This window comes from Rhinolophus sinicus, linkage group LG05 (assembly GCF_036562045.2).
Source record: "Rhinolophus sinicus isolate RSC01 linkage group LG05, ASM3656204v1, whole genome shotgun sequence".
NCBI classification, from domain to species: Eukaryota; Metazoa; Chordata; class Mammalia; order Chiroptera; family Rhinolophidae; genus Rhinolophus; species Rhinolophus sinicus.
In genome coordinates this window covers 118,618,636-118,640,016 of record NC_133755.1, presented here as the reverse complement: position 1 = coordinate 118,640,016, position 21,381 = coordinate 118,618,636, and the positions used below count along the sequence as shown (strand labels likewise).

Here is a 21,381-nt window from a genome sequence, read left to right as displayed (position 1 = left end):
TTTCTCTACAACAAAGAAAAACTGGGTTAGTAAAGATTGGAGAGGAAAAGTCTTTCATCTATGCTAGTGACTGAGTAACTCATCTCTAAACTCCTTTTCAATTTTAAGAGTATATGATCAATAATCTATATTCTAGAATGACAGGGTAGAGCCAGGTTATGGCTATTAAACAATTAACGGTTGTCAGTAGTAAGAGTAGAATGTATAAATGAACATTCTTTTCACAGACTTAAGAACTTAAAAAAAACAAAGAAAAGTTGGCTTTGAATGCTATTAATTTAAAATGAATGAAACAGTTTAACATACCTACAACATTCTTCAAACCAACGTGCAACATAATCCCACATATAATAAGGCTCAAAGGAATTAAAGAGAAGGTTGGCAGTTTTAATCAGCTCAGCTGTTTTCTTATTTTCCCTTAATTTACTAAAAAAGGAAAAGAAAAACAGAAACTAATAAATATTAACATTTATTTTTTCAAATTTAAATTTGAGTGCAGTGTTGTTAGGGTAGTACCTATTCCTAGGCAGTTGACAGAAAACTTCCTGGTGAGAAAATTGGAACAGATAATTTTTATGTACTGCCACTCTCCTATTACTTTATGTGTAGTTATTTTTCTGAATTTGCGTTTTCATAACTCAAATGATGATCAAGATAAAAAATTAGCCTTGCATAAGAAAAAAACAGTTGTGCTTCCAGCAAAAGAACTGGAAGTTATTTTTGAACTACTCTGAGTGCCTGTTAATTTGGCATTAAATTATTTTGTTTCCCGTAGCACATATAAACTAAGTAGTGATTTGATTTTGACAGCCTTGATTCTAAAATAATTTTGTCTGCTTTCCTGTGCTGTTCAGGATTTGCTTAAAAAGGTTAAGTTTATGTTGGAGAGTTTCAATCTAATTATTATTCTTAGCTTGAAAAAATAGCACAAGCAAAAAGAACTAATACTGTATATAGCCATGATTACTGAAGTCCCATGAGGGAAAATAACTTTGTTATTTCAAGTGGAAATCCTTTAGCCTATTAATTACCCACCAACCTACCATCTCCTACCACCATCCTTACAATGAAAACAATTGCTTTTATATATAATGGGGTACTGTCAATGCATCTAACAAGTTGCAGCGCAAAAGACCAATTAAATTATCAGGCAGAGTACAGAATGAAATAGAGTATCAGGTTAGCCCATATTAACTTCTCAAACAAAAATTACAGGGTTATCATATTTATCAGAAATCAAAAACTGCCTTAAAATGTTTTAGTACATAAAAGTATGTTTTAGGAAGGTCCAAGTTATCTCCCAAGTCTCATCAAGGAGACACTAGTGAAATGCAGATCATATAAAAGAAAATTGTAGTCTTGGAACCTCTGCCATACTATAATAGATGAGACTGGAAAAGTGGTAGCCTGCTTAAAGTAGAGAAGAAATGAAAAACTAAGACTTTGTCAACATGTAGCTATTACTAACCTGAAGAACAGGATATGCTAATTTTATATAACTTATCCCAGGCATTTAAAAAAAAATGTTTATATATATATACAAAGTGGGAATCATTTTGGGAATATAGCTGAGGAAGCCGCCATGAATTTGCTATTTTCTCTACAACAAAGAAAAACTGGGTTACTAAAGATTGGAGAGGAAAAATCTTTCATCTATGCTAGTGACTGAGTAACTCATCTCTAAACTCCTTTTCAATTTTAAGAGTATATGATCAATAATCTATATTCTAGAATGACAGGGTAGAGCCAGGTTATGGCTATTAAACAATTAACGGTTGTCAGTAGTAAGAGTAGAATGTATAAATGAACATTCTTTTCACAGACTTAAGAACTTAAAAAAAATCAAAGAAAAGTTTGTTTTTCTTTGTTAGGGTTAGGGTTATATATATATCTGAAAGAACAAATAACCATAACTTGAAAAAAAAGTCTTTAAAGAACACCCAATGCCCTTTAATTCCTTAACTCTGTATTCAAGTCTTTTTCTGATCTCCTGAATATGTCAAGTCACCAAGTCACCAAGAGCCACTACCTCTTACACACAACAGGCCTAGTTACCGAGTAAGGTACAACTTCTTAACTGACATGTAGCAGTTAATGTCTTGTGAGTTTGGTTAAGTGTGAATAAGTTCCCTGGAATCTATATTTTCACATTAGCTGCTAAAACTTAGTTTTCTAAATTGGTGAGATTGAGAACTAACCCCGGAATGTGGTGGTTCTACTACATAGCAGTCATGCAGTAAATGCCTGTTTGAAAGATCAATGAAATTAATTATGAGAGTTCATATTACTAACATACAGTGATATTTTAAATCAAATTTACTCATTTGGAATACAAATTTCACAGAGTAGTGTACACTTTATAAATATTAATAAATGAGGACATCTTTATGTCATGCTTAATATTTTGGTCAATCCACCTGCTTAATTGAGCATGATCCTTGCTGAAGGGTTGTTCCATCTGAAGATCCAATACTGCTTTGCACTGAGAATATAATGTTCTAAACACTTCAATTAGGACATCTTCTAGAATTACAGGTCCTAAAATTAATATACACATTAAAAACAATAATTAATCAGCATCGGCAAATCCTGATTATCTGAAAACTGGCCCAGTCAAAGGATGCTTTAAAACAAGTATTTTTATAAATAGTTTTTTTCAGAAGCTAAACTTCACATTTTGAGAAGCTAAGAGTGAAATAGTAAACAACCGAACAAATGTTTATTTAACTATAGGTTGACATAACAAATTACAGAATCAGGGAAATTGGTTTTGCCAATTAATAGCTCTATTACCTTAGACAAGCTATTTAACTGCTTGGAGCTTTAGTTTCTCATCTGGAATGAGGATAATAATATCAAGCTTACAGGACTGTTGTAAGCGTTAGGAATAATATTTGTATGGGTAGCACAGTTCCCAGGATATACTGAGCATTCAGTAAATGACAGTAATATTACTACTACTGCTAATTAAGTCCTTGAATGCTGTGAACTATAAAGAGAGTCATGATATATCATAAATGTTTTAATTTCAGTAACTTAATCAGGATTAAGAAGAGCTTAGGTAGCACCTTTAAATGACTCCTCCACTGCATACATAGTACAAAGTAGATATATGATAACATACCAGTTGGAAGTACACCTGTATCTTCTTAACATTCTAGAGTGAATGTTAGGTAAGAAATTGAGAATGTGTATTTAAGGTCCACCTCAAAATACAGCAATTTTTCTAAGTAATAGCTTTGCCTTATTTTTGTTATGAAACAATACAAAACCACGTGACCTTATGCCCTAGGACAGCATACATTACCTAGCTCAGGCTTGTCCAGTAAACTGATTAAAATACGAAAAGGTTTTAGATCCTGCATTAAAGTGCTCTCTTCTCCAAATCCATTCACTTGTAAGATCCCTACCATTGCCTTTAAAAAAGAAAAAAGTACACTAGTCATTTAATTAAACAGATTCAAATATTTTTGTAAAGAAAAATATTTTTTAAATACAATCATATGTAATGGAGAGTTACTTCCCCAATTATTTTTCTGAAGCTTTTTCAATAAAGTTGGCTTTTTCCCTCAGATGGGGGAAAAATGTTAACGTATTTGTTTGTCTTAAGAGAAGTGCTTACATTTTCTCTAGAAAAAAGTGGAAAGTTACAGAAAATCTAGAAAAATAAATACATGAGTTATTTGTTTGCTGAAAAGATAAAAATATTTCTATTTAAGATCATCAACATGCCCCAAACTATGCCACATTACATGGCAATATCTGCCAGTATATAATTATTTTCCCATTGGTGACTCAAAACCAACTATATATTCTTATAATTTCATTCACTTTTAAAAATGCATCAGATACCATGTATTTTCTTAGTTTATTCTGAGATATCCTAAGTATAATTGAAGTAAAAATAATATGAAATAAACCTATGGATCATTTTAACATTTCCATTACAATAGTTTTGCCACACATTTAGATTCCTGCTGCAACCTAAATTTCCCTGGGGCTTCTGAGGAAATAACACAGGCCCTGGCCCATTTTTGAAAAAGCTCCAACTTTCATAGGGCACACAGGTGAGATGCTGCAACTATGTTTTAATAAAGTCATGAAAACAAACTAAAAAAAAATTATCTATAAAAATAAATATTTATCTATATATTTATCTAAATATCTATAAAAATTAATATTTATCTATAAAAAATTATATCTGAACTTACACAGAAATGAGTCTAGCTTATGGTTACTTATTCATTTTAAAGTAATCATTTGCTTGTTATAGTCATTCTTAGGAAGTTTGTGACTCTTGTCTCCACCCCTTCAACTGTGAATTAATTCAATTAAGGCAGGACCTTGTCTTATACTTGTTGAGTAACTCTAGAGGTCAGGGAATAACCAAAACATAAAATGAAAACATTCATTACCTGAACCAACAATTCTTTTGAAAAGGTAGTGAAATAATAGGTGGCATGTTCCTCAGGGTTACTGTGCCTTGTGCTTCTGGGTCCTATGATAGCACCGTTGTTATCAAAACCTCCATGGAAATAAATTGCAAAATAAATTAAAATGAAATTCTCAAAACTGTTGTTCACTAACACCAAACTGCAAATATCTCAAAAACAGCTCTAAATACTTACCAATTAGTAGCCCAATCAATGTCAGCAAGAGAGATCATTTTAGATAGTTTAATAAAGGGAAACCAATTCAATACATAAGTGAGTATCATAGTATTCTTCCAGAATTATCCTGTATTTTTATTTCCTAAAATTTAGTGAAGACTCAGAAAATCCAAATTAAGTGATGTTCTCTTACTCCACATAGTAAGGAGTTGTGAAGAAAGGCTAAATACAAAAAGTATGGGAGAACAAAGTGTACACAATGTTGTACTGCCTGAGTGACAGACTGGTACCATGTGTGGGACAGTAGTATTAGTCCTGATTGCTTTGATGGCTTCAAACTTTTAGGAATTATGACATTATTTTGATTCTTAATTTATACTTCTTTATCTACATACTTATAGTATAACGACCTCAATTTATAAGAGCAAAAAAATCTTGTCAAAGGGAACATGACCTATGCATTAAAATGGCCTCTTCAACTAAGAAGCTTTTGAAATTTCTTCATACAATACACAACTAATATTGTTTTCATTTTTATTGTCCATTTAAGCAAACTTTCAGTTTCTTCATTTAGGACATACACACAACTTGATAATATTGAGGTATAGCAAATGTCCCTCCATCTTTTCCCAGGTAAGACCACACACATCAAACACCTACCAAGAAGCCAAGCATAAAGTCTTCGGTTCAGGGACATATCCCTCCTGAGTACTACATGAAGGGCTGCTGACAAGATCCTGATCATATCTGGCCGAGTCGCCTGAAAAAGTTAGGAATGTGGTTGTATTTAATCACATTCAAAAATATATTTTCTTAAAAAAGAATACCTTATAATACATTCAGAACTTTAGGGCTTAGTCATGTACTTTCACATAACAGTATCTCATTTGATCTTTCAAATCCAGGAATTATTACTTCCAATTTACAGATTAGTAAACAATACGATAGGTAACACTGCTATTTAGTTGCACAGCTGAAACTGTAACTGAATTATTTTAATCTCTGGTTTAAAGTTCTTTATCCTATCCAATATTAGCAAAATCTGACGCAAAACAAAGAAAATAAATAGAGCACTATAGGACACAAGAAAAATCATATGCCTTTAGTCTTCCACATTCATAGTGTTGTCAACTGACTACAGTTCTTTAGAAGTTCACTATCTTCATCAATTTTGTCTTTTATTTCCTTTTCTAAAATATTTATCTCATAGTGTTTCAAACATATACAAAAACACAAAAAAACAATATAGTGAGCACTTTTATCACTCAGCTTTAAATCTTAAACTTTTTTACATTTTACTTCAGATCTTTTAAAGAGAAACAATTCATTTGTTCTTTACTTCTTTCCTAACAGCATTAAGTAGATGTTTAAAAAATGACTTACTAAAGGAGATCTGGTTTCATAAGGTAAAAGAGGTAAAGTTAAAAAAAGATAAAAGGCAGCTAATAAAGTTGCTATTAATTTTAAGCATATTATGGATCACTTTAGAATAGAATCTTGGGAGTCTGAACATTAGAAAGTAAAGCGGAAATCAACTATTCTAACAACCACTCTAGAATAAAAGACCAGAACTACACAGGGCCTAAGTATTTAGCTAAATTCAAATGCCTGGTTAGTGTCCTAACTGGTTAGATAACTGACCTCTAGTTAATCAAGCTGGTGAAGTTTTTACTACACCATGCTTCTTGACAGTATTAGAAAGGGATTTATCTAGGTTGTTTCAAAAGAATCTTACAAAAATAACTGAGATGTTACAGAACACAGATCATCAATAGTTGACAAATTATAGTCACTCATCTAAATACAGATGTCTTCCATTAATCTAAGCAATTCTCAAAGTTTGGTCCCCAGACTCCTGGGGATCTCTAAGACCCTTTCAGGAGCTCCAAAAGGTAAAAACTATATTCACAGCCATACCAAGATGTTATTTTCCTGTTTTGCTGTGTTGACATTTGCTCTGATCATGTGAAATTGGGTAAAACTGCTGGCATCTCAGCAAGAAAAGTAGTAGTAGAGCAGTGACATCCACTGTACATGTAGTCACTGTATTTTTTTACTGTTATGTACTTGCAGTAGAATCAAAAAACACACAAGGAAAAAAAGTCAGTTTCACTTAAGAATGTTGATGAAACAGCAAAAATTTTATTAAATATTGCTCCTTTAGTACATGTCTTTTAATATTCTGCTATGAAATGGGGAGAACACATAAAGCACTACTGAGGTATATTGAAATATGATACATGTTTCAAGGAAAAGGACTTGTGTTGACTGTGAATTGTGAGCTTTTTCACAGAATACCACCCTGGTCTGAAAAAATGACTGCAAAAACTATGATTATTCAGGGTTGGAAACTTGGCATTTCCTCAAAAATAGATAGAATCTGTCACTTCAAGAAAAACAATATTCATCATTGCAAATAAAATTTAAGCTTCCAAAAGAAAATCAGAATTTTGGAAAATTTGTTTTTGGCTTGAAATTGTGTTGTGCTGAATTAAACTGAATTGGCTTGAAGGCTTCCAAATACCTAAAAAAACTTTACTGATGAGATCAGTGATGACAGTAATGAATGGGAGTTTGTTATTGTATAATGAAATATGTCAACATTTGGAAGACCTGCATTATTCAGTAAAACAGTATTTTCCAAAAAACCAATCATGATGTTACAAAAGAATGTACGGGTAATAGAGCCATTCAAAGTGCAAGACAGACCAGTGGATTTTAATGAAACAGAAAATGAAAAGCCCATTGATATGATTTTAGATTCTTTGTTGCAACTAGTTTTTTAAAACCACAGCTTGTCAGAGTCCAGAGTGCTAAGCATTACAAAACAAATAATAAGTTTTGGAGAGGCTGTGGAGAAAAAGGAACCCTTATATACTGTTGGTGGCAACACAGATTGGTGCAGCCACTATGAAAGGCAGTGTGGAGGTTCCTCAAAAAATTAAGAATAGAATTACCATATGACCCAGCAATCCCTGCCCTGGGTATCTACCCCAAAAATCTGAAAACATTTATCTGTAAAGATATATGTGCTCTGGTGTTCATTGCAGCTTTATTTACGGTGGCCAAGACATGGAAACCCAAGTGTCCTTCGATAGATGAATGGATAAAGAAGTTGTGGTATACTATTGGTACACAATGGAATACTTTTTGGCAGTAAGAAAAGATTAAATAGTGCCATTAGCAACAACATGGATGGATCTTAAGATTATGCTAAGCGAAATAAATGACACAGAATGGATGGATCTTGAGGTTATTATGCTAAGGTGAAAAAGTCAGACAGGAAAAGTTGAGAACTACATGATTTCACTGATATGTGGGATATAAAACTGAAAGCAACAAAGGAACAAAGACAAAGAAACAAAAACTCAGACACAGACAATAACTTAGTGGTTACCAGAGTGTAAGGGGGGAGGTAGATGAGGGTAAACGGGGTCAAATATATGGTGATGGAAGGAGAAATGACTCTGGGTGGTGATCATACAATGTGATATATAGATGATATATTACAGAATTATACACTTGAAACCTATGTAATTATACTAACCATTGTCTCCCCAATAAATTTCAATTAAAAAAAAGAAGTACTAGAGTATGTCACAGTGACTAAACATTTGGCTTTCAAATTCAGCCAATTCTGCTAAGGGTCTAACAGGCCCAATTCACCAAACCAAGAAAGATAACATCAGGACAGAGATAAAACTGGGTAAAGGCCTGGATTTCAGAGTCTTGGCTCAGACATATCTAGCAATGAGTACCTCCTACTTTTTTATAGGTTAGGACTTTTTTTAAAGGCATGAAATAATCAATTTCAATTTCCATGTTCTTATCCAAATCAACAGATCTTTTTTCTTCATAATATTCACAAATTCTACTCCTTAAAAAGGAACTTATTTTCTATGTACTGGTTTGTAAAACAAAAGAATCCAACTTAAATCAAAAAATAACTACACATGATGAATCTATGATTTTCCAAAGAATGCCTTATATTAATATCAGCATTTATGGTTTTTTTTCTTTGTTTTGTTTTTAATTTATTGGGGTGAAAATTGTTAGTAAAATTACATAGATTTCAGGTGTACAATTCTGTATTACATCATCTATAAATCCCATTGTGTGTTCACCACCCAGAGTCAGTTCTCCTTCCATCACCATATAATTGATCCCCCTTACCCTCATCTCCCACCCCCCACTGTTTTGTGGACCATTTGTTTTTTTGTGTGGCAGTTTTTAAGTTATTAGTTTTTAAAATCAGTACTTTTTAATGGAAATAACTTGACCAAATATCTGTCACAGAATTTTGAGACCCATTAAAACAAAGTTTAACGAGGAAAAAAACAAACAAACGCATTTACGTTTTACCTGACTCATGTGGAATGGAAAACAGAAGAGTATGAGGTCCAGCGTGCTTCTCTGTACAAGTACACTTGAGTCCTGCACTGAAGTACTTACTGCTTCTACCTGAAATAAGAAAGGCTTTAATATTTATTGTTTATTACACTGGGAGATATTTACCATGAAATTGTAACAACTCTTCATTTTCTGCCATAAATAAAAATATGCTTCTGAGCATTTTATCAATAATTAACTGTATATTATTTTGAATAGGTAAATGTAATGCGATGGTTCAAAAATTAAGGAGTAGAAAATAATGTCTCCCAACCACCCAATTTCCTTTTTGCAAGTAACCAATGTTACTAGTGAATATTTTCTGTAAATATAAGTAAATAAAAACACACATGTACGTATCCCAAACTCTGCCTTTTTCATTTAAAAATAGATTTTGGAGATCTTTCCTAATCACTACATAAAGAGCTTTTTTTAAGGCCACTATTTCATAGATAAACCCTAATTTTTTTTAACTAGGCTACTAATGATGGACATTTATACTGTTTGAAAACACTTACTATTACAAATAATGCTGCAATACACTTACATAATGCACAAATACATCTGTAGAATAAATCCCTCAAAGTAGAATTGCCACGTCTTAGGGTATATACAATTGCAATTTATATAGTGTAATGCTTTCTATTAAGGTTATATTTATATTCCTACCAGCTATGTGTGATCATTTGTTTTTCCATGTTTACCCATGTATTTTTAATTTCTGCCAATTTGATATATAAAAACTGGTATCTTGGTGTACTTTACATTTTTATTTCTCTTATAAGTAATGTTGAGTACCATTTCATGTTTGAATTATTTTTATTTATTTTAGGTCAATTATCTGTTCAAACCACTTTTTCGACCTGATTGCTAATATTATTTATTTGTAGTAGCACTTTGAATATTAAGATTAGTCCTTTAATTGTAATGTGTTGTAAATAGTTTTCCAATTATGGCATTTACCTTTTAAAGAAATTTTAAAAATGACTTGTTTAAAACTTCCATTAAGTCATTAAAAGAAAACATAACAAACGATACATTTAAAGATCTGCATAAAAATGGTATAGCCATTTTGGAAAATAATTTGGCAGTTTCTTATAAACTTGAATAAACATTAGAAGAAAATGTAGCAGTAAATCTTTGTGATCTTGGATTAGACACAATTTCTTCAATATTATCTAACACCAAAAGCACAATGGCAAAACAGAAAACAAATTAATTGGACTTGATCAAATTAAAACTTTCATGCTTTCAAGGACACAATCAAGAAAGTGAGAAGACAATTCACAGAATGGGGGGAAATATTTTCAAATCATATACATATAAGAATTTAATATCTAAAATATATAAAGAACTCCTACAACTCAACAACAAATAAAGAAATAACCCCATTTAAATAGCAGGCAAAGACTTTGAATAGACATTTCTCCAAAGAAAATATAAAAGTGGCCACAAGAAAATATGCTCAACATTATTAGTCATTAGAGAAATGCAAATCAAAACCACAATGAGATAATACTTCATATCCCCCTAAGATGGCTATAATAAAAAAGATAGACAATAACAAGTATTGGTAAGATGTGGAGAAAAGTAACCTCTCATATATTACTGGTAGATATGTAAATTGGTGCAGTCACTTTGGAAAAGTTTGCCTGTTCCTCAAAAAGTTAAACACAGATTTATCATATGATGCAGCAATTCCACTATTAGGTATATAATCAAAAGAAATGAAAACATATGTTTACATAAAAACTTATACACACACAAATGTTCATAGAGTATAATTCATAACAAACAAAAAGTATAAGTAATCCAAAGGTCCATCAACTGATGAATGCATAAACAAAATTTTCGTATATCCATACAATGGAATATTATTTGGCCATAAAAAGGAGTGATGTTTTGATATTAATACATGTTTCAATATGGACGTAGCTTGAAAAATTATGGTAAGTAAATGAAGTCATCATAAAAGATTACAGATTGCATAATTCTATTTATATGTAATACCCAGTATGGGCAAATTTATAAAAACAGAGAATAGATTAGTGGTTCCCAAGGGCAGGTGTAAAGGGGAAATGTGGTATGATTAATGTGTAGGGGTTTTCTTTTTAGGGTTGAAGAAAATATTCTGAAATTAGATAGTGATGACAGTTGTACATCTTTCTGAATATACTAAAACCACTGTATTGTACAATTTATAGGGGTAAATTTTATGGTATGTGAATTATATCTCAATAAAGATATAATTTTAAAAAACTCAAAAATACATTTACCATATTAACCAGGAATTCCGTTTCTAGGTATTTTCCCAAGAAATAAACACATTTGTCTACACAAACAACTCTATGCAAATGTTTTTAGTAGCTTTTTTCATAATTGCCCAAAATCAAAGACAACTTAATCATCCATTAATCAGTGAATGAATAAATTGTGGTACATTCATACAATACTATGCAGCAAGATAAAGGAACAAACTACTGATATATACAAAAACGGGTGAATTTCAAATTTGTTATACAAAGTGAAAAAAAAACAGAATTAACATTCTGGGAAAAGTACAACTAAGGAAACAAAAATATAGGGGAAGGGGAGTGACTATAAAGGGGAACAAAAGAACTTTTGGGGATGATGTGAATGTTCTGTATCTTGAATGTAGTATTGGTCATGTGACTATGCACCTGTCAAAATTTATAAAACTGCCCATGTCAGATGAGTTAATTAAAGTGTTTTCTTGAAACTAAGACCTAACTGGAGAATCAGCTCTAACACATCTTTTAGGGCAAAAATTAATATAAGACCCGGTATTATATTATATATTATATTATATTATATTATATTATACCCGGTCTTATAGTAAAATAAGACTGGGTCTTATATTAAGTTTTGCTCCAAAAGACACATTAGAGCTGACTGTCTGGCTAGGTCTTATTTTCAGGGAAACAACGGTAGTTATACTTGAATAAATATAACCCAAAATTTGCACAAACATCTCAGTCATTTCATAATGATATGGGGAAATAGTATAGGATGACTAATCAAAAAAATTTTTAAACTTTTCAAAATGACCCTTGAGGGTTTGTTTTCTACTCCTTGCTCATTTTAAGAGAACAGCATTGTACAGAGATAAAAGGTTGCCTCCTGTTCCTAATCTTCAAATTAAAAAGTGTAAGTAATCACTGTGAATTTTACCATACTTTTCCCTGTCTGCTTTAGTACTACATCTTCTTACACAAATCCCACACAGAATATGGTTATCAGTTTTGTCTAAAACCTGTCTTTCTTATAAAGAAAGCTATGATCAAAGAGAAGGTCCACTTCAGAATCATATAATGAATGTGGCTATGGTCTGATCAGTTAGCAAGACGGTAACAAAAAACATTTATTTGCTTGAATAAAAGATACCATAAATACTTTTCCATCAATTAAAATTGAAGCTTTTAAAAAAATAATTACTGATTATTTTGGTCTTTAAGTTCTCCTAATGAAAAATGTAAGTTCCAAGAAAACAGAGCTTTGTTTGTTGCAATATTCTCAGTATCTGTTTGAAACAATGTGCCTGGCTCTAAAGAGATCATTCATTAAATGAGCAATCATTTGTAGACCTACCATTAGCTCAATATCACTACCGATTATATAAAGTTGATCTTCCATGGAAAGCTTCCTGTTCAAATGGGCAAGAACATACGTGATTCCAGGTAAACGCACAGCAGGACTGGTAAGAAGACTACCCCAGAGGGCACTGTAGAATGCAGACTGGTCCACTGCAGCAGCAACCTTTTCCAACAATGTGTTTGTTCTGAGGTACAAAATAAAGTGATTTAAGAAGGGAAACATTAAAAATAAATTATTAAAAATAAATCATTATTCTTTGGCAGAATGTTTAAAAGCATCCATGCGATAGTTATATGTTCCACCCTAGAGACAACTGTGATAGACTGAAAGAAGCATACACTGTAGAAATCAGAATGAGTGGATTTAAGTCCTGGATCCACCATTTACTAGCTGTGTAATTTGGGGAAATCACTTAATATCTCTTCAGTTTCCTCAACCGTAAAATGAATATAGCAATAAAAAAAATACAAGTCCTATCTACTTCAGTGGGTTGTTAAACACCATATACATTTTAGTTAGTAGTAACCTTGTAACAGAACATATTTTCTATAAAATCTTAAAGAACATTTCCAAATGTTTCCTTCTCTTTGAAAGCACACTATGTAATTCACAATTTTGATGAATTAGACCTATGACGAAATCATTACTGCTTTATTAAGGATTACATTTATAGATTACTTTTGATTTAGCATAAGCAACTTAAAATACAAAAATCGATAACATAGTATAGTAGAGTCAGAATCAAGAGAATCTGATAATGAGACCTACTGTTTACTTGCTATGTAATTTAATACTAACACTGTAATCCCCTCTGATCTCAATTTATTTATGCATTAAAAGAACAAGTTTACAAATCCTTTTATAGAACTTGTATGGAATAACCGGCAAAACATGCTATGGGCTGAATGTTTATGTCCCTTCAAAGTTCATATGTTAAACCCTAATCCCCAAAGGTAATGGTATTAGGAGGTGGAACCTTTGGAAGGTTTGCCTTCAGGAATGAGATTAGTGTTCTTATGAAAGAAACCCCACAGAGTTGAGCCACCCCTTCCATTACTTGAAGATGCAGGGAGAAGGCTCCAGCTACAAACCAGGAAGAGGGTTTTCACCAGATCTTAGACTTCCAGCCTCCAGAAGTGTGAAAAATAAATTTCTGTTGTTTGTAAGTCACCCAGTCTGTGGTACTTTTTTATAGCAGCCCAAATGGACTAAGACACAGAACAAGATAAACCATAGAAATGCCACATTCATAAAGATCATTATTGATTTCTATGTTAAAATATTAATTGTAGTTAGTAGAGTTCTAAGGTGATATGGAGGCTATGCTTCTCTTAGAATAAGTGTAACAATTTAAAACAAAACTAACGTATAAACTAATGAAATAATCTTACATTATGTTTCTAAAATTATAAGTACAAAAACTAATAAAAGAAAATGATAAGTTTTAATAACAAAATTATTTTTCTCTCAAAGTAGTTTATAAGAGTAATCCCTTACATTTTCAGGATTAGATTCTTATTGCATTATAGGAGCAGATGAATACAATAAAATGGAGTAGTTGGTCAATGCACCAGAATAAATTAATTGAAGTTTAAATAAATAAGTCTACTCAAAATAAGTTTGGCATTTTCTATTTTTGTCATCTCAACTCTTAAGTTCCTTTTTTGTAAGAATATCAGTAATGAGATATTAAAGACAGATAATGCCATTATGCATTGTCTACAACTATTAAATTCCAGAGAAAGAACAGGCTCCAAGGAGATCAAATCATATTCTTTGAAAAGTTAAAATATCAACAGTATCATGTTAACAGCTAGTAAAACAGCACTGCACTTGGAGCTAGGCTATTTTCCGCCTTTAACAATTTAAAAACTATTGGCAATGGCCCAATTTCCCATTTTAAAAATTAATCTAAATGTCCTATCTACTGTATTATTATTTTAAATTATGGGTCACAATTTTTAGAGTGACTCATATTTGCTAGGCACTGCACTAAGTGATTTCATTATTACAATAATACAATGAAATACGTACTAAGCTTGTTTTATAGATAAGAAAACTGAAAAAGTTTGGAAATGTTAAAAGCTTTCCTAAGCTCACAAAGTATCTGTCAAGCCATGATTTAAACCCAGTCCATTTATCTCCCAAGTCTGTACTCTGATCACCTTGCTATATTTTCAGTGTGATACATAGACTATATACACTACAATAATATTTTTTTGGTATAGAAATCTTCAGGTGATATACTGAAGTGTCTAGAATAATTGATTTTTGTGATGTTGAAACATTATTGATCTAAGGATTCTTTCTGACCAATCCATGACTTCGATTACTTAGCTGCATAATAACAGCACCATCTTACCTCTCATAGTACTCTGATCCTTCTTCTAAGCCAGGAAGAATACCAGTTAGCAATCCTTGTAGACCAGGCTTCAGTGTTTTACCCAAAGGCAGGTAATATATCTCATACAAACTTAACAATGTTGGTTTCACAGACATGGCAGCATTTGCAAGAAGAGGAAATAATCCAGAACTGTTTAAAAAAATAAAAACATCAATAATTATATGCCAACAAACTATACAACCTAGAAGAAATGGAAAAATTCTTAGAAACATACAAAGTACAAAGACTGAATCAGGAAGAAATACAAAGTCTGAAGAGACCAATTACTAATAAGGAGATTAAATCAGTAACTGAAAACCTCCCAACGAAGAAAAACCCAGGATCAGAAGGCTTCATTGGTGAATTTTACCAAAAATTTATAATTAATGCCAATCCTTCTCAAACTCTTTCAAAAAAATCGAAGAGGATGGAATAGTCCCAAACTCATTTTATGGAGCCAACATCACCCTGAAACCAAAGAACACTATCAGAAAAGAAAACTACAGACCAATATCCATGATGAACATAGATGCAAAAATTCTCAATGAAATACTAGCAAACCAAATTCAATAGCACATTAAAAAGGATCCTTCTCCATGATCAACTGGGATTTATACCTTGGATGCAAAGACAGTTCAACATATGCAAAATAAACCAATGTAATACATCACATTAATAGAATGAAAGCAAACATCATATGATCTTCTCAATAGATAGAGAAAAAGCATTTGACAAAATTCAACATGCAATTCATGATGAAAACTAACAAATTAGATATAGAATATACCTCAACATAATAAAGGCCATATATGACAATATCACAGCTAACATTATACCCAGTAATGAAAAGTTGAAACCTTTTTCTCTAAGACAGAAACAAGACAAGGGAGCTGACTCACTACTCCTACTCAACAGCCCACTATTCAACAAAGTACTGAAAACATAGTACTCCTGGCCAGAGTAATCAGGCAAGAAAGAAATAAAAGACATCCAAACTGAAAAGGAAGAAGCAAAATTGTCTTTAATTGCAGACATGATTTTATTTACAGAAATGTCTACAGGCTCCATTGAAAACCTGTTAGATCTAGCTTCCAGTCATGATGGAAGAATAGGTTAACACTGTGCTTGCCTCCTCCCATGACCACATCAAACTTACAACTAAACTACAGAATAACCATAATTGAGAACCGCCTGAAGTCTAGCTGGACAGAAGTCCTACAACTAAAGAAGGTGTCCTATACAGCAGAAGCCATGTCGAGAATGATAGGAGGGAGAGAGATGCAGAATGGGATGGTCCCATGCTCACCTGTGGCAGTTAAAAATCAGGAGGGATATCCCAGCTACAGACGTCACCCATGAGGAACAAGGGCCCACACACAGACTAACTCACTAATGGACTCACGCGTTCTGAGCTCCAGCACTGGGGAAGCAGCTGGAAAGGTGTGAAGGGCATATGAAGAGGAACTAAACTGTGTGGCTTCAGGGCAAGGGCTGGAGGGGCAGCTTTCTTTCAGACAGAAGGGCTGACAGAAACCATTGTTCCTTCTTGAGCCCACCTCCCACCCAGCCTGCAAGCTCAGGCAGGCACCATATCTGAGTCTCCATCAACCTAGCTAACACTGGTCGCCCTGCCCTGGTGATTCCCTGAGATCCTGCCCCACCCAACTCGTGGGCTAGCCAAGCCACTTCAGCGGTTTTTCCATACAAATGCCCTCTTGGCTCATGCTGCGGATATTCCTAAAATCTCTAAAAGGTTCACAAACTCCAAACAAGCAGCTTGTGGCCTCATTGTGCCCCGTATCTCTTGCTAAGTATCCCCAAGCTTGGCAATAGTGGCAGGTGGCCACATTTCACAGCTTAGCCTCTCCTAGACACCTCCAAGCCCAGCCCAAGTGGCAACTATCTGCAGTTCACTTTGTAGCTAATAAAAGTGGCTGCAAGCAGAATAAAGGAAGCAACTGACCTTGGCCTGCACCAGAACCACTCTCCAAAGGCCCCAGAACCCAAACACCCAGTGGCTACCTTCAGACCACACCAAAACACTACCCAACCACTGCTACAAGTGACACACTTGAATGGCAGACTGGGCAGGCACCAGAGACCCACTGAAATGAATCCTGCGCCACAGAGAGCCCCTGCAAAACAGCTCCTCTACTATAGTCACAGTCATTTCTCACAACCAATAAGCCTGACGGTCAAATTCTCCCACTAACATGCCAACAGCAATCAAGGCTCAACTACAACAGGAGGGCACATACAACCCACACAGAGACACACACACCTGGATGATCTGGCTCAGGTGACAAGGAGACTGTGCCACTGGGCCCTACAGGACACCTACTACATAAGGCCACTCTACTAAGACCAGGAGGCACAGCAGCTCTACCTAATACATAGAAACAAACACATGGAGGCAACGAAAATGGGGAGACAAAGAAAATATGTCCTAAATGAAAGAACAGAACAAAGCTCCAGAAAAAGAACTAAACAAAATGGAGACAAGCAATCTATCAGATGCAGAGTTCAAAACACTGGTTATAAGGATTCTCAGTGATCTCAGGGAGATCTTCAAGAGATATGAAATATAAAAATGGAGATAGACAACATAAAAAAGAAGCAGTCGGAAATAAAGAATACAATAACAGAAATGAAAAAAGACAATCACCAACACACATCATAATTAAAATGCCAAAGGTTAAAGACAAAGAGAGACTCGTAAAAGCAGCAAGAGAAAAACAGTTACCCACAATGGAGCTTCCATCAGACTGTCAGCTAATGTCTCAAAAAAACCTTTGTAGGCCAGAAGGGATTGGCATATATGCACCTGTGATGAAAAGCAGTGACCTACAACCAACATTACTTTATCCAGCAAAGCTATCATTAGAATTAAAAAACAGATAAAGAGCTTCCCAGACAAGAAAAAAACTAAAGAAATTCATCACTACCAAACCAGATTAAAAGCCATGTTAAAGGGACTTCTTTAAGAAGATGAAAAAAATGTCAAAAGTATTAATAAAATGGCAAATGCTACATATCTATCAACAACTACTTTAAATGTAAATAAATTAATGCTCCAATAAAAGGACATGGGGTGGCTGAATGGATAAGAAAACAAGAACCATACAAATGCTGCCTACTAGAGATTCACTTCAGATCGAAAGTCATATACAGACTGAAAGTGAAGGCATGGAAAAAGACATTCCATGAAAATGGGGGGAAAAAAAAAAAAAGCTTGAGTAGCAATAGCTTTACCAGATAAAATAGTCTTTGAAACAAAAGCTATAATAAGAGACAAAGAAAGAACCAGCAATTCCACTTCTGGGTATTTAACTGGAGAAACCCAAAACACTAACTCAAAAAGACATATGCATTTGTATGTTTATTGCAGCATTATTTACAATAGCCAAGATAAGAAAGCGACCTAAATTGCTTCATCAGTAGTGTCCATCAGTAGATGAATGGATAAAAAAGTGGAACATACGTATAATAGAATACTACTCAGGTATAAAAAAAGAATAAAATCTTGCCATCTACAACCACATGGATGGACCTAGAGAAGTCAGACAGAGAAAGACAAATACCATATGATTTCACTTATATGTGCGATTTAAAAAATAAATGAACAAACAAAACAGAAATGGAACATTTTGATGATTGCCACATGGGAGGAGTGTTGGGGATGGGTGAAATGGGGAAGGGATTAAGATGTACAAATTGGTAGTTACAAAATAGTCATGAGGAGTGTAGCATAGAGTATACAGTCAAAAATATTGTAATAACTATGTATGGTGTCAGATGGATACTAGATTTATCAGGGTGATCATTTCATAAATTATATAATGTGTAATTACTATGTTGTACACCTGAAACTAATATAATATTGTATGTCAACTGTAATTGAAAACTAAAAACTTATGTTAAAAACCCGTTAGATCTAATCAAGGAACTCAGTAAAGTTCTAGAATACAAAATCAATGTATTAATACAAAAATCAGTAACATGTCTAAATACTAGAAATGAATTATCTGAAAAATAAAAAACCCATTTACGATAGAATCAAAAAGAATGAAATACTTATGAATAAATTGAAGCAAGGAGGTTAAAGATCTGTACCCTGGAAATTAAGACATTAACGAAAGAAACAAAGATGCAAATAAACAGAAAGATATCCATGTCCATGGACTGGAAGAATTAATATTAAAATGTTAATAGTACTGAAAGCCATTTATAGAGATTCAATATAATCCCTATCAAGATTTCAATGGCATTTTTTCTATTTTTTACAGAAAAAAAAAATCCTAAAATTCATTTGGAACCACAAAAGACCCGGAATAGTCAAAGCAATCTTGAGAAAGCACAATAAAGCTGAATGTACCACACCTTGATTTCAAACTATATTACAAAGCTATAGTAATCAAGATAGTATGATATTGGCATAAATGCACATATGTAACTATGTGAGGTAATGGATGTGTCAACTGTACTTACTGTGGTAATCATTTCACAATATATACATATATCAAATCATTATGTGTTACACCTTAAACTTATATATCAATTGTATCTTAATAAAGGTGGGGGGAAAAAACTCAAAAACATTTTTACACTTAGATGCAAAAAAAGAGAATTAGTGACCTAGAAGCTATGTAAGAGGAAATTACCAGAATGTAGTAGGAAGAAAAGAAGTTTGAAAATAGGGAAGAGGGGTTTAGAGATGGGGAAGCCAGAGTTAGAAGATCTAACATATGTTTAATCACCATTCCAAAAAATGGGAGAGAAAATAGCTGGAGTAAAATCAAATTTTCTCTGGAAGAGATTCCAGAACTGATGAAAGGCACTGATTCATAGATTTAAAAATCCCAATGAATCCCAAAAAGGATAAATAAAAAGATACCTAATTCTGAAAACATCACAGTAAAACTAGAGTACTAAAGCCTGAGATGTAAAAGAAAGGCTGTTTCAGGGAGGATAATTGAGGAAGTCTTCTATGAAGACTTGATATTTAGGCGACCTCCATTAGAGTATTAAGGGTGAAGGAAAAGCAAAGAAAATGAAGAAGAATAAGTAAAGAGATCTGTGTCACCACAATGGAACAAATTGGGGGGAAAGTGGCAGGAGCCGAAAGTCATTGGCAGAGCCAGAGCTAAATGTATAGAAAGCCCTAAAAGCCATGGTAAGGACTTTGAATTTTTCTTTTAAGTGTGACAGGAAGAAGTCAACAGAGCTTTTTAGCAAAGGGATGACATTATCTATTTAACATATTAAAAACTTTACCCTGATACTGTGTGGAGAAAAGGGTGTAAGAGGATAAGAACGGATAGTCTGAATGTTATGAGGTCAATGACAAAGACCAGGCTAGAGATGATGCTTACTTAGAGTGGATGCTGCTAGTGAAGGTAGAAAGAAGTATTTGGGACACACATCAGAACAGTAGTAACATTTATGAGCACATTGCTCTAAACACTTTACATACATTAACTCCTTTAGTTCTATTAATAACCTATGAAATTTGTCATCTTATTGCCCTTTTGCAGATCAGAGTCCACATACAGAGGTGAAGAAAATTGCCCAAGATCACAGAATTAGGGGTGAAGACAAACTATTTGACTCCACTGCCTCTGCTCTTAACCACTGTGAGACAGAACTAGTGGTGACAGAATGTACATGGGAGGAAGAAGAACACAGGCAAGCAAAGAAACTATCAAGTGCAGCTTTCAGATTTCAGGCTTGTGTAAATGGATTGACAGTATGTCATTATTGAGCTTAGTGCGTTGCAGAAGGCAAGGCTTATACAAGAAGAGGATGAGTTTAGTTTGGAACAGGTTGAACTTCAATTGCCTTTAAAGATCCACCAGGGATGGCAAGGAAGCCAAGAATTTACAGCAGAAGCCAACACTGGTGATATCGAGTTGGGAGTTAGCACGTAAGAGATGGGCATGGGTAAATCTGCCCAAGGAGTGACTATAAAGTGAAAACATAATGTACAGGACTGAGAAAACCCTAAGAAATTCCATATACACAGTTGAGGGAAAGAAGGAAATGCTGGTAAAGCGATCAAATAACTAAACTGGAGAACATGGTATCACAGAAACCAAGAGAATGGTTAACACTGTTGAAAGCTGCTGAGAAATCAAGGTATCTTATTTTTTCTCAGGGGAGTTCTGAAGCTTAAAAAGGTAGAAAGTACTTTAATCTTAAAAATTTTGAATGAAAACTTCATAAATGACATCTAAGAAAAAAAGGAATAGTCTAAATTTTTCTGAATCATTTAATTATGAAAATATTTAAGACAGATATCTGAAAATCTCCATCATCAAGTGGTTTTCATTTATCTTTTACTGGAAAAATGATAAAACAATTAAAAATATTCATATATATGTGAAT

General features: G+C 33.4%; 1 protein-coding gene across 14 annotated transcripts in view; it reads right to left on the bottom strand.

Moving 5' to 3' along the window:
* Positions 1-21,381, bottom strand: part of DOP1A (DOP1 leucine zipper like protein A) — an 86,701-nt gene that overhangs the window by 45,497 nt on the left and 19,823 nt on the right. For 10 of the 14 annotated variants that reach the window (XM_074333233.1, XM_074333237.1, XM_074333228.1 and 7 more), the window contains 8 exons: positions 14,977-15,147; positions 12,609-12,798; positions 8,973-9,071; positions 5,271-5,370; positions 4,416-4,525; positions 3,308-3,416; positions 2,418-2,538; positions 307-426 (listed from right to left, as the gene is read on the bottom strand). In XM_074333233.1, coding sequence (XP_074189334.1) covers positions 307-426; positions 2,418-2,538; positions 3,308-3,416; positions 4,416-4,525; positions 5,271-5,370; positions 8,973-9,071; positions 12,609-12,798; positions 14,977-15,147 — 1,020 coding nt within the window. The remainder of the gene's footprint in view (positions 1-306; positions 427-2,417; positions 2,539-3,307; positions 3,417-4,415; positions 4,526-5,270; positions 5,371-8,972; positions 9,072-12,608; positions 12,799-14,976; positions 15,148-21,381) is intronic. The other 4 variants (XM_074333232.1, XM_074333236.1, XM_019729545.2 and 1 more) reach the window with 2 other exon arrangements.